The 12,678-nt window shown below is 43.0% G+C and overlaps 3 protein-coding genes across 5 annotated transcripts in view; 1 reads left to right on the top strand and 2 right to left on the bottom strand.

Annotated features, from left to right (window-relative positions):
* btbd11b (BTB (POZ) domain containing 11b) overlaps positions 1-1,099 on the bottom strand; it is a 45,844-nt gene extending 44,745 nt beyond the window's left edge. Inside the window, exon 1 of one of the 2 annotated variants that reach the window (XM_057051363.1) lies at positions 7-1,099. In XM_057051363.1, coding sequence (XP_056907343.1) covers positions 7-859 — 853 coding nt within the window. In that variant the 5' untranslated portion in view covers positions 860-1,099. The remainder of the gene's footprint in view (positions 1-6) is intronic. The other variant, XM_057051362.1, reaches the window with a different exon arrangement.
* A 3,850-nt stretch (positions 1,100-4,949) lies between these two features.
* Positions 4,950-9,550, top strand: zgc:153031. Of its 2 annotated transcripts, none has more exons than XM_057052141.1 (7): positions 4,950-5,421; positions 5,815-5,864; positions 5,962-6,067; positions 6,177-6,303; positions 6,386-6,501; positions 6,960-7,039; positions 9,350-9,550. In XM_057052141.1, exons 1-7 carry the CDS (start codon positions 5,117-5,119, stop codon positions 9,364-9,366), a joined length of 801 nt encoding a protein of 266 aa, XP_056908121.1. In that variant the 5' UTR covers positions 4,950-5,116; the 3' UTR covers positions 9,367-9,550. The 2 variants fall into 2 exon arrangements, with proteins under 2 accessions (XP_056908121.1, XP_056908120.1); XM_057052140.1 differs by lacking the exon at positions 9,350-9,550 and adding an exon at positions 7,273-7,420 and having other exon boundaries at positions 4,958-5,421.
* Positions 9,551-10,545: 995 nt separating this feature from the next.
* mterf2 (mitochondrial transcription termination factor 2) lies at positions 10,546-12,665 on the bottom strand. Its single transcript, XM_057052139.1, has 2 exons — positions 12,596-12,665; positions 10,546-11,732 (listed from the first exon to the last, which is right to left on the bottom strand). The coding sequence occupies exons 1-2, from the start codon at positions 12,648-12,650 to the stop codon at positions 10,579-10,581; spliced, it is 1,209 nt and encodes a 402-aa protein (XP_056908119.1). The 5' UTR covers positions 12,651-12,665; the 3' UTR covers positions 10,546-10,578.
* Positions 12,666-12,678: the final 13 nt, after the last annotated feature.

Here is a 12,678-nt window from a genome sequence, read left to right as displayed (position 1 = left end):
ACTCACCGTTTGCATTCTTGCCACAGATCAGGTGTTGCCAGGGGAGCAGAGAACCCCATACCTCGGCATCACTACTGACGGCCTGCTCCAGGGTCTCCACCGTGAACTTGGGGATCCCGTTATCGCGCTCCAGCGGCGCACTGCGCAGCACCCGCGCGTACACCTCGCGGAAGAGGCTCTCCATGCACGCAGCAAGGTAGATCGCGGCGTGTTCGTGGATCCTGACAGCCACGCGGCTGTCGACCATCCACCTGAAAAACTTCCCCACGTTGAAGATGAGTCCGCAGCGCACCGATTTGCCGCGGCTGAACTTCTCCTCTTCTGTGCTCATGTTGTACATGGACAAGGCACTGAGGGCCGCGCTGATGCAGTTTATGGAGACGGTCCATGACAGGACAATCCTTATGGCACTTTGAATCTCATATTTGGTGCATTTGGCGTAGCGCAGGCTGAGGCGCTGCGCCTCCCTGGCGACCCTCACCAGAGCCCGGCTCACCATCACCGAGAGCCTCAGCAGGACGTCCTGCGGAAGGGTCGGCAACCTCACCTCCTCATCCCTGCTCAGCGCGCACGCCACTTCTCCCAGGCTCCACGGTACATCCTCAAGCTCGGGTAATTTAGCCAAGCGCCCGGTGCTCTCCAGGATCTCGGCGTCTTCGACCAGCACCGTGTTAACAGTGTCCAGGCTGTTGTGTCGACTGTGCATCGAGTCGGTTAGATGCCAGTGATTGGCCCCATGTGCCTCTGAGCAGCACAGCGACGCGCTGGAAGATCTGAAGGAGTCAGCGGCTCCACCATAACCTGAATCTAGCGTCAAATCCTCCAGGGTCCTTGCTGCTGTCTTGCTACTCCTTGCCATAACTACACTTCATGCTGTAAAAGCGCTTGAGAGCTTACAGTCAAAAAAAGTGGGGGGAGGGGAACAGAGACGATGAGAAGTTTGGCGAGTTTTCCCGACGGTTAAATATCATTTAAAAAGGAAAAGTCCCAGAAACGCTGCAGCATGAAGTAAACGAGTTGTGGTTCACTACAGGGTATCAACAGTGATCGGTGCTCCAGCAGCGCAGTGGCTGACAGATAGAGGTGGGGCGACGGGGAACCGAACAGCTGTCCACCAATAAAATGACAGCATGAGGAAGCGAAGCGTTTGGATTGGTCGATTGCTATTGAGGGACAATAAGTCAGCGAAGTGCCTCACAATATTACTTATTAATAAAAAATGCGTCGTAACCACTGCCTGTTTGAGTGGTAATATGTATACATTTGATCTTAGAATGTTTGAATGCAGCACTAAAGGCAAAGCTATCAGTCAGAAAATGTAAATAATATATCACAATATAGGAGTATCTGCTTTTATATAAGCCCGTTAACGGACGGATCCTCCAGAGAGTCGGGCTTCTCAGATATTTTCTCCGAGCCTATGTCTGATCGTAACATGACTCAAGACCATTAATAATAGATTGCATGCATAATATAGCTCTGTCCCTGAAGGAGAACTCTAGAAATGATCGGCATTAGTTTCAAGGTCATAAGACAAAGTCTAACCTGGCTGTTGTTTTTTTTTTTTTAAATGATTGCTCCCCCGCAATCAACCTTTTAATGAAAACCCAGATGGATGCTAGGTCCTTAACCTGTCTGTTTCAAAGCCACGTTTCAGCTGAGATCTGCGTCTCAATCACACACGGCAGGTCGACACACTGCAGTATGTAACACCTGAAGCACCAGTGAACCCTGCTGTCGCACAGTCACACTACTGTCGGGCAAAGTTAAATGGACTTTAAACGCTCCATTTCATTGAGCAGCCTGTTGGTGAATTTCTTAGTAAGACATATCTCTCACCCTCTCTAGTTAAACATCTAAGCAACACAGCAACACAACCCTAACCCCTAAATATCCCCCATGATACGTGATGCAAATTTTAAAAAAACGAGACAAAAAAGATTATGTTTTGTCTATACCTTTCAAACGTTTGACCATCAAAATACAGAGAAACATCTTACTTAACGAACCGTGAACCTCCCTGGAAACGCAACTTTAAGATGAAGACATTGTCTTCTTCTTTAATGGCGCCATCTAGCGGTAGATTGGTGTTACAGCATCCGTTCAACAGCACATGTGGCTCCCATCTATACTTATTTGGGGTTACACGGTGTGATGTGGGGTTACAACTCGTGTGTGGAAAATATTGCAATCTTGGGGGGGGGGTTTACTATGGAAAAATGGGGTGTTCAAAAAGGGCATAAAAACATAACTCTTATATCCACGCTTAGCCCTAAAGTTACTGAAAAGCGATGATGCAGTTCAAGTCAAATATAATGTTCATATGAGGATATTTTTGTGGCACTTAAACCAGACGGGGCCCATTGGTGCCTCGAAGGTTAGTACATTGAAATTAGCTAGAAGTGTTCTGATGATGTTTTGTCTCGACAGAAATATTTGGACTGCACTGGACCAATAAAAGACAAACGTCTTTTACTGCCACCGCAGGTCTGTGTAACAACTACAACTACAATGTAAATACAGGAAAGTCTAGATTATTTAAAAGAAATATGTTTAACATTAAAGCACACAATTTTGATGTGAACCAACAAAGTCGTTCAGTTTAAAAAATAAAACAAAAAACCCTCTTGTCTCTTGAGTTGAGTATTATCAGGAAGAAGCAGATGAACCAAACCTAAGCAGCAAATTTCAGGTGAGGACATCAACGTTTCATTTATAACTCTCCCTAAATCCAAACGCACCATTATAATCAAGTGCTGATCCAGATCACCACAGCTATGTTTATTATCAAACGGTAATAGACCTAAACTGGATAGCTGAACAGTCACTGTTTACACTTCGTGACACCAATTACAGTGTTTTCATACTGAGGAGATCAGAATCAACCAGTTAATTCTGTAAAACACGTGGCTGCGAGGTGTTTCAGTCTGATGTTCCGGTCTTATCATCAGCGATAAAGAGTTGCTGAATACTTATGAGTCCTCGGAATAAATCCGAGCCTCTTTGAATACTGAACATAAAAATATGTGTTCATTTCTGCAGAAATACGTGAGGCGTTTGGCCAGATTAAGCTGCTAATCGCCACGGATTTTAGAAACTGGAAGGTAAAGCTGGATTTCACACTCGGATCTAGCGATGTGCTCAAAGATCAGGCGTGCGTGAGTCGCTCTTTAATCCGTTTTGTTGGGTTCCTCATCTCCTCTCCAGCGCGCGTTACTCTGCAGCTGCGTCGAACCTTTGTGCGTCAGTGCTCCACTGACAGGGTGTCGCATGTGTGCCCGGACACCGTGACCCTCCGAGGCTCAGCGTTTCATGTTCTGGAACAACTTTGAGGAGTGTCAGATGATTCCGTGAGTTCCGTCACATTTAATAGCTTTAGTCCCACGTGGATTGAGGAACGAACTGTTTGGAGTGAATCACTGCCAATTAATACTGACCCAAGGTCTTCAAAAACTGAGCTCAACTTTTGTCCGTTTTGCACAGTTTATTTCTCCTGACATGCAACAGGACATTATAGGATGGAAACCGCGTTTATTTAAAGTTTAATGCTTTCATATTTTCCTTATAAATGGTACAATATGATCAATAATGTGGGATCCTTGCTTGATTCATGCGACTGCCTCTAATACTACTGTCATTTCTGAGATCTTAGATACGATTAAATGTGTCTCAAAGTTCAATGTGAGCCAGATCTGAGGCCTGCCAGTGGATTAGTGTCATTCTATTTTTAAAAAAAGATGAATAAAAATATGAAAAGGCAATTAAATGCCTGTTTTTAAACCCTGCATCACGTCATGGACATGGTTGTGCTGCCTTAGGTCCCTGGGTTTATCTGATGGAAAGAAAAAAAAGGGAAATTTCATAGAAAATGTGACTCGCTTGATTTATATTCCTTCATGTGTGTTGAACACCGGCGTCATCAGTTGATTACAGCTCCGAGCCCTGGAAGGAAATTAATAATGTGAGAGAAGAACCATTTATCTTTATTTTCATAACCTTTGCTGTGGTATTATAGAATTTATACATTGGCGCCTCAACAGAACCTTTGTGTCAGTGTAGAAGCATGGAAAAAGAACTGGAGGCATCTATATTTTATTCTTTATAAATATATACATTATACATTATATACGTTATACATTAGAAACATACTGACTATCCATCAGGTATCAGGCTTTTGGTTTTTTAAAGAAGGTTTCCTTTAACTTTGTAGTTTGTTCTTTGAGCAGGTGATGGATTATAATCAGTTTAGATTGTCAAAAGGTTTAAAATGTGATAAATTTAATTTTCCCATTTGTTATTCAGACAGGACAATGCTTTTTATTCATCAGTAATCAGTGCATCCCAAACTAATCTGCTTTCATTCATTCAGAATAAACTTATTCATACTGATCTGGCTCCACGAGAAAAATATGTAAATGTGAATGTTTCTGCTATAATCTGTTACTAAATAGGATTGCTGGAACTAAAATCTTCCAGAAAACTGTTTTAATCTGTAATTCCATTCTTACTTGTTTATACTTACATGCATACTCGTTTCTTCACTCCTGTCTGCCTGAAATCTCTCAAAATCTATAATCATCCCTGAATGCTTCAATACTCGGAATATTACAGTGTGTTTCTGAGATTTCGGCCTCAAAAACCCCAGTCAACCCCCCACACTCACTTAAGAGGCATGACGACCATCAACTGATAATCCACCATGTGATTCATTAGGGTCTCACAAGCCAAGATGTGACAGCAAAAAGCAAATCGTTGCTCCACGCTGCTGCCTTCATGTGACCCGCCGGGGTCACATAGGCTGCTGAAGCGTTCAAGATGTCTGACAAATCTCGTAATCCACCGAAATGTCTTATTATTTATTTATTTACTGACTCGATATCTCCCCTCTTCCTAGGATGTCAACATTGGAGACAGCCTGGACCACAGCTCATCCCGCTGTTACCATGGAGATCCAGTCTTTCTTAATTAATGCGGCTTGTTCTGCAAACATTGTTTTCCCCCTTCTTTGTCTTTGACTTGTTTTTCTTTCTTTCTTTTTTCACAAATATGTGATATATTTAGGGATGTATCAAAGTTGTCGAAGAAGACTTGTGCTGCGTTTAATGACTCTCTGCAAATGAAGGTGGAGCAAGAGGGAATCCGGCTCTGGGCCCGGCCGTGTGGCTCCAGGGTGACTAAAGATCAACGTGTCCTAACGAAGTCCTGGTCCTGTGGGCGGCGACAGCTCCGCTCACGCTTCCTTAAATCTCCCTTCACACACGCTCGGTCGGTGCGCGTCGCCAGCCCTGATCCGGTCCCGTTGACTCGCTGTCTGCTGGAAATGGAAGCGGCCAAAGGGAACAAGAAACCCGTGCGTGTCATCGCGGCAGTTTGTAACAACAGGGGCATTGGGAAAGACAACCAAATGCCCTGGAGTATACCGTAAGTGCGCGTCACTGAAAACTTTGGACTGGGTAAGAGTTCAGGGCTCTTAGAGATGAAAGTTAAACAAACAAAGCTGCAAGGGACGGGTTTGGCGGTTTTTTTTAATTTATTTCTCGTCAATGACCCAATTTATTTACTACTGCTGAGCAAGTGGTGCGCAGGCTTTCGTATTGTAGCCTCCAAGGATAGAGCACAACTGCAAGGCTGCTGTCTATTATCTATCTCTTAAAGTGTCAGGAACTTCTTGTTCTAGAAAATTATTGAGCCAACGCATCCGTTGCAGACCCAAGAAGAGTTAATGATGATTGCAGCCCAAACCTTTAAAGTAAAGGGCACATATTTTAACAGTCAAAGGGTTTCTGCATCCTTTGATTAAAGTGTCTCTTTCAGGGCTGAGTTCCAGTATTTCCTGAACACTGTGACGAGGGTGTCGAGACCAGGTGATACTGCATCATGTGTCAGAGGTTGCTTCCACTGCATGCTATCAATGCTTTCTCACTTGCATCACTTTTGTTCCATTTTTTCTGTCTCCTTTAGGAAACATGAACATGATGGTCTGGGGGAAACAGTGTTGGGTCTCCCATCCTGACTCCACCTTCCCGTTGCCCAATATTCTGCATGCAGTGCTCAGCAAGACGCTGTTGTGAGTGAACGCAACACATTTTTATCTGGGTTTTATTGTCCATTGTCCAGCGTTTCTCTGGATATGGACCAGCTCAATTCAGCCCTATTGGCTGTTTGTCCTTCCACAGAACTGTCCCAGATCATGCCCACTTTGTGTGTGAAAGCTTGGATGCTGCCGTCCGCTTGGCCTCAGAGCCCCCGCTCGCAGACCTGATTGAGATCATCTGGATTGTTGGAGGAGTGCAGGTTTACAAGGTAAAGGACGGGTTGTTAAGTACTGCGTGTCTTTGCTGTTAAAGTTCTTCTGCTTAATTGTGTCACGTGTGCTTGTTATTAGGAAGCGATGGAGCACCCGTGGTGCGACTTAATCTACCTGACTGACATCATGGCAGAGTTTGAATGCGACGTCTTCTTCCCCGAGTTCGACAAAAAGCTGTTTGAAGTCCAAGACAGGTACGTTCAAAGCTCCTTAACAGACACCTTCAGATGTTAACTTGCTCCTCATCAGAAGAGGAACATAAATCAGATGAGAACGCGAGCCTCTGCTCTCGTCTTCTGACGACAGAGGAATTCTACAACTGTGAATCTCTAGCCGTGTCAGCGAAAGCAGGAAGGGAACTAGGGGAAAAAATGTGTCAAATCACCGGTCTCAGCTGATCATCTTCTTTGATCTCAGTTATGTTTTTACATCTGAGATTGCTATGGAGACAAAAACAACCTGCAGACATTCCATTAAGTTCACTAATATATGTTTAGCTTTGAAGGACACTCTGAAACTGCAGGTTTTTATCCCAACATGACAGATATGAAGACGATTGCGTATCATCAGGTCTCAATGGCATCGGCTTTCTTGAACGCTACTCAACTTCCCTCAAATCCACCAGATCTCTTTTCTTGTGCTCGCAATCTAGTTTTCCAGACGTCCCCAACGGGATCCAAGAGGATAACGGAATCAAGTACAAATGTCAAGTGTACAAGAGAAAGACTGCAGGTAAAGACCAGCAGTGATCATCAGCAGAGCTGTTTAAGACGACATGACTAGAGCTGTGCCACTAGGTTATTTTAAAGCTATTAACTGTTTGAAGTAACTTGTTCCATTGGTACAGTTTTAATGATTAAGTCATTATCATTTTGTGTTTTTTGTTTGTTTGTTTATTATTTGTTTTTGTTCTTTTAATTATAACGTCATCCTTGTCGGGTTTAATCTGATTCTTCTGCCACTAGATGGAGCCAAATCAGAGGAAGAAACGCACAGCATCCTTTAACTTTATCGGGCACATACTGCGGTTATAAAATAAGATTATGTCACCATTTAGTATTGACATCGAACATTAAAACAGTGTTGTTTTTTAAATTAAAATATCTCTGTCTATGCAGTGTTTCGCATGCATGTTTCACAACAAAGAAAAATACTTAAAACTACTCTATAGTGAATTAACAGAAAAATATATTTTTTTGCTGAAATATGACAGCTATTATATAAATCACTTGTCAACTAAACTAAGGTTTATTTTACATTCTACCACTGTATCCTGGCCTGCGTTCGGGTCCTGTTCAACCCCCGTTTCGTAACAGCTGTTCTAGTACACAAGGTCACAAAATACCCTGATAACAATTGCTTCCAAGTCAGAGTAAAGTAGCATATACATTACACTAGGAGATTTATATTTTAAATTATTTTAATCACATATAAACTCTCACACACAGAGACTGTGTCGTGGATTTTCCCCTACGCTAAAACACTCAAACTTATGTCTTCATTAAATCAATATACCTATGCCAGTGCCAATGAATTGAAGTGCGGAGATACCACAACAAAGTCGAATGATGAGTCAGGGTCAGCTGGTTCACGATCCAAACGATGGTTTATTGTCGATTTCACAATCCACCATGCATGAGAAGTAGCCCGGGCTAAGTCTGAAGTCTGACAAGAATCACCCCTCTTTTATACTATTCGGAGTCTGGGGCTACTCCGCCCCGGACTCCTCCTTTCAGTTAGCTTTTTCTACTCATTTTCCACCCTTAAGTACCAATTAACATACTTATCAGAAGTCAGGTATACCTTACAGGGTTTTTTTTAAACAGACACCTCCTTACTCAAACAGACCACGCCTTGGTTACTCCCGTACTTTCCCTTAACCCTTTGATAGCTTTTCCGGACTTTCCATCTCATAGCAGGTATTCAAATAGTGGTACATATACATAGCAATTTACAGCAGGTGTTCAAATAGTGACAGTTAGTGACAGTTGTACATTCAGTAGGTGGTCAAACAGTGACAGTGACACGTAGACATAGCTCGTTCATCAGGTATTGATCACACATTGGCTATGTTGACTTTCTAACTGCTCGTGATTCTATACGTAACTTTAAGCATTTATCTGCCTTAATCATTAACTACGAAGGTCTAATCATTAGATCAAAGGTTAAATATTAAAACCACACATTTTGCCTCTGACGCCTTATGCCCGTTACCCTTCTTCAGGAATGTCCCGAGGCTTGTGAGGAAAAAAAATAGTTTGAACAGGCCATCCTCAACAACAAAGTATATTTTGAATCCATAGCATACATATTCAGAAATATTCTGTCTGTTCTGTGTTTTATTAGCATATCATAAAAAAAATGTGTGGATGAGCACATCCACAGTTATCGCTATTGCAGTTTTATGTGAGTGCTAATTCTATTAAGATTATACATGTGCTGAACTTGATCTGAAAGTAGTAATGGATTAATGATATATGGGAACATAATTTACATTTATCTAAACTCTATTTAGACTTCCTCTTTTAGGTTTTAAATAAGTTTTAAAACTTCATTTTTGTGCCATGGGAGAACACCAGAGCAACAGCAGAAGCCCATTTATCTTCTCTGAACATGTTTTAATACCACTTGCGAAGGGCAATAAGGCCATTAGTCAGTGAGGGGAAGCTCTCCACAGGGTGCACAATCAATTAGCAGAAAAAAATAAATAATAAGCCAGCAAATTGTCTAACCTCACTCACTTAAACGGCATCTAAATGTGAAGCTGCTGGTGGTCTTCTGGTGCTCTGAAATAGACAACACCGACAGGTTGCATGAGAGTGACATAATGGCTCATCAGAGGAACATTAAACAGCTTTTATTTGTCCACGTCTGCCAGGATCTAATCAAACGCCACTACATCACGCTCCTGTGGAGTTTGCTTCCCAAAGTCATTTTAATCAATCCATAGGTGCAAAATGAGACCAGTCCAGCTGTCTGGCAGTCTGTAACCTGCACCATCTGAGCAGAGCCTCCACTTTCTGATTCTATTTCACACCTCAGAACACAGCTGCCCCTGAATGGACTAACTATACCAACGTGCCCCAGCGGTCATCGGCTCATCATCTGCTTCATCTGGAAATCATGGCTTTTAATTGCATGTGTCATCCGTTCCGGTAACTGCCCCCCTTTAGTATGGCGAACATCAACCTCTGTCGTGTTTGAAATAAAAATGGATGATTTATTCTCCCTCTTATTAACCTCTCTCGCTTGTATGTGCAGTTCATCAGACCGAGAACAAGGATGAGCAAAGCAATAGCGACATATTACCTCCCGGGGCCTTGTTGTCTCGTGTGCCTCTTCTTGATTTATTAATCAGAAAATCAAGATGGGGTCAGTAGGGGGGCATCCTGCGCTTTGGTTGACGTTGGGAAAGTAGAGAGTTTAGGCATCCATCCGCTGAGGTCACACTGATTACCTGATGCGCTCAAGCCTCCATCCGCAGCACAGAGGCTATTTCTAAAGCCCTGGGGCCACGTGCAGCGATGCAGATATAGGAAGTGGGAGGTAAAGGTGTATTCCCTGCTATATCTGGATAAACAGTCCCGGCTTCTTTCGATTGTGACCAAAGTCACCTAAAAACACTTAAGATCTAACAGTTTTTCCTGGTTTCTTAGAACTACTGGTGTCATTACCAGGAAACTGACTTAATTAGTTCATTCATCAGTTATATGAAAAGGACCATAATAAAAGCTTTGAGATGGTCGATAACAATTAAAATCAGAGATCCTGTCATGCTTTTCCCCAAAGAGTTGCGGAGCCAAGGACGAGTTATAATAACGAGACACCGCACAGGTTTGAAGTGTCCTCTGTCCCACTGGGGAATGTTAGATGAGTCAGTGCATCTGTCATCTAACCACTGTGGCTTATGTAATTGTGTAAGTTAATTTGCAAATACGCCTTGATGGATTTTTCCACTCCGAGTGCTGTTTATCTTTAAAACCCGAATGTTAAATCATTCCATTTGGTAAATTTATGCATTCTGTCTCAAGAGTCCTGCTGTTTAATAAGTGCAGTTAGTTAATATGCTTTTTATCTCCCTGTATTGGAGATTTTGGCAGAGTGGGAACAAAGTATTGTTTTCTTTGGCTTAGTATGAAAATAAAGCATTTAATTGGCAACATCAATAGCTTTATCTCTTCTGAGGGGTGTCAAATGAGCGCACCACTGAGATTAAAAACTGACAGTCGGAACAGGAACATAGTCAGACAATTTTAATGCAAGTAAAAATGTCAATCATCTCCTTTTAGAGGAGCAACGGGGTTAAAAATAGGTCTCTCTCTACGCAGCTGTAGCTTCCCACAGTTCATCTCAAAGTCCTTCTTTGTGCCATTCAGGACCTCCAGACTACCAGTTCTAACATCATAACGGAGTGATTTCAGCTGCTGGATGCGATATTTAACTATCTGTGAGGTCAGTTCTAAAACAGTAGGAGTCTCCTTGAGTTGGGACACGCTGATGCCGGCATGGAGAAGGCCGTCTATGCGCTCAGAAAGCGTAGCTTCAGGGTAGTAAAGCAATGCCGGGCATTTTAGAACGATGTTTCGCAGCTCGGCCCCAGAGCAGCCTAATGTGTCCTGAGAGTACGCCAGGGTGCGATACATGCCATCTGGGCTCAGCTCAGTGACAAAGCCCCTGAGTTTGGAGAGCAGGTGGAGAAGCTCTGCGCTGCTGAAGCCTCGGTCTCGTAAAAACAGCAGATTCTGCTTTAGCACCTCTGGAGGCTTCAGGAGCACAAACGGATTCTGGCTCAGCAGCTTCTGGAGCCAGATCTTCATGTTGAGCTCGTCTCCCCCGAGCTCCTGGTACGTCTGCTGAAGAGTGTGCACCATCGTCTTGTTCTGCGTGACTGGACGGCTGAAGCTCTGGGGAGCAGTGGCCATGAGCTTCGTGATGATTCTCTTGTTGAGGTTCAGACTCTGGAAGTAAGTGATGTTGTCCTGCTGGTTGTTATGGTGGCTGGAGGAAGTGAAGAAAGAGGCTGGGAATTTCTCTATAATACCAACCAAGTCTTTCTGACTGGAGCACACAGACATCCACAGCTCCCTCTGAGCTTGAATATGCTTCGGATGACAGAGAACTGCCTCAGGGTGACTTGTCAAGATCCGAGCAATGCTGAATTCTGAGGCCCCAATGTCTTTTAGCAGACAAGCGATCTCTTTCGGATAGGCTGGGCTCTGACAAAGAACCCAGCCCTTGAGTTTTCGGACCTTTTGGATGTCCACAGAGAGGTGATAGAGATCCTCCACTATCTGCTGATTTTCTGCCGAGCTCTGGGTTGCACATGTCCTTAGGTTAAAGTGTAAAGGTGTAACACACTGGCACCGGAGGCACAGGGATGCTGCAACCAAGCGCAACATTAAGGCAAAGTCCTGAGGCCGGTTGCCTAAAGTGAAAGAAGAAATTGCAGTAGATGATGACACTGATATTAAATAAATGTTATAACATATCTACACTTCCCTTCATTAAATAATAACCTGAAGCCAAATATCAGTTAAGCAGACTGTTAACCTGGGGGGAAAATATGTGGAAAAGGTCATCAGGAGCAAACCACCACTACAAGTCACTTCAGTTGGCTTCTTTTGAGGGGGAACTTAAATTCCCATTTTAACAGTTAAAGACGGCAATAAAACGTTAATTCAGTAGATATAAACTTGGCTTTTAATGAAGCAAACAATGTCAAACAACGACAGCTCTATTAGGGAAATGCACAGTAAAACAAATTACATTTTGAAAACCATTATTAGAAGAAATAGCGATTCGGGACTATCCGCATCGCCCATAATTTCATAGCTCCCATAAATTTTAAAAGAAATATTTAGGGGGGGAAGATGGCTTAATTAATCTCTGTCACAGAACGGCTCAGAAATATGACTACAGTATTAGACAACACTCCTTTCCGAAGGGAACAAGCAAGCGGTTATAAAACCAGCCGGTCAAGGACATCGTATTTCACAGCTAATAACAGCTGCATCCAGTGCAGACTTGGTGGCTGAGTTGGCATCACAACGTTTTGAAATGATTAAATATTCCTTTCTAGAAAGAAAACGGATTAGTCTTTGGGTTTCAAGCCGTATAGCCATATAAGCCAGACAGAGGAGAGGAAAAATACAGCGAAATTGTCACCATGTATCATGTGATCAAAAGCGATTTAACATGATCATTGGGTTGAGACACCCAGCATCTATTGATATTTGGAGAGCTTTATAATCTCTAAATGGTGAATATTTTTAATAGAAACATAACTACCTTTACCGACGGACAGCGGATGTGACGTCACGGACGTTTCTTCTTCTCTTGTCATGTGAACCGAAAGACGGAACCTTGGTTCG

Source organism: Takifugu flavidus, chromosome 13, assembly GCF_003711565.1.
Source record: "Takifugu flavidus isolate HTHZ2018 chromosome 13, ASM371156v2, whole genome shotgun sequence".
Taxonomy (NCBI): domain Eukaryota; kingdom Metazoa; phylum Chordata; class Actinopteri; order Tetraodontiformes; family Tetraodontidae; genus Takifugu; species Takifugu flavidus.
Note: the sequence above shows the minus strand (reverse complement) of the source record. Positions and strands in the feature narration are given on the sequence as shown.

What these genes read in the sequence shown, in the direction of transcription:
- zgc:153031 (XM_057052140.1), top strand. Translation starts at nt 5,117, where the DNA reads ATGAAGGTGGAGCAAGAGGGAATCCGGCTCTGGGCCCGGCCGTGTGGC. An exon ending in GTGCTCAGCAAGACGCTGTT is followed by an intron (nt 6,068 to 6,176) that starts GTGAGTGAACGC and finishes GTCCTTCCACAG; the next exon opens with AACTGTCCCAGATCATGCCC. An exon ending in CTGTTTGAAGTCCAAGACAG is followed by an intron (nt 6,502 to 6,959) that starts GTACGTTCAAAG and finishes CTCGCAATCTAG; the next exon opens with TTTTCCAGACGTCCCCAACG.
- mterf2 (XM_057052139.1), bottom strand. Translation starts at nt 12,650, where the DNA reads ATGACAAGAGAAGAAGAAACGTCCGTGACGTCACATCCGCTGTCCGTC. An exon ending in TCCGCTGTCCGTCGGTAAAG is followed by an intron (nt 11,733 to 12,595) that starts GTAGTTATGTTT and finishes CTTTCACTTTAG; the next exon opens with GCAACCGGCCTCAGGACTTT.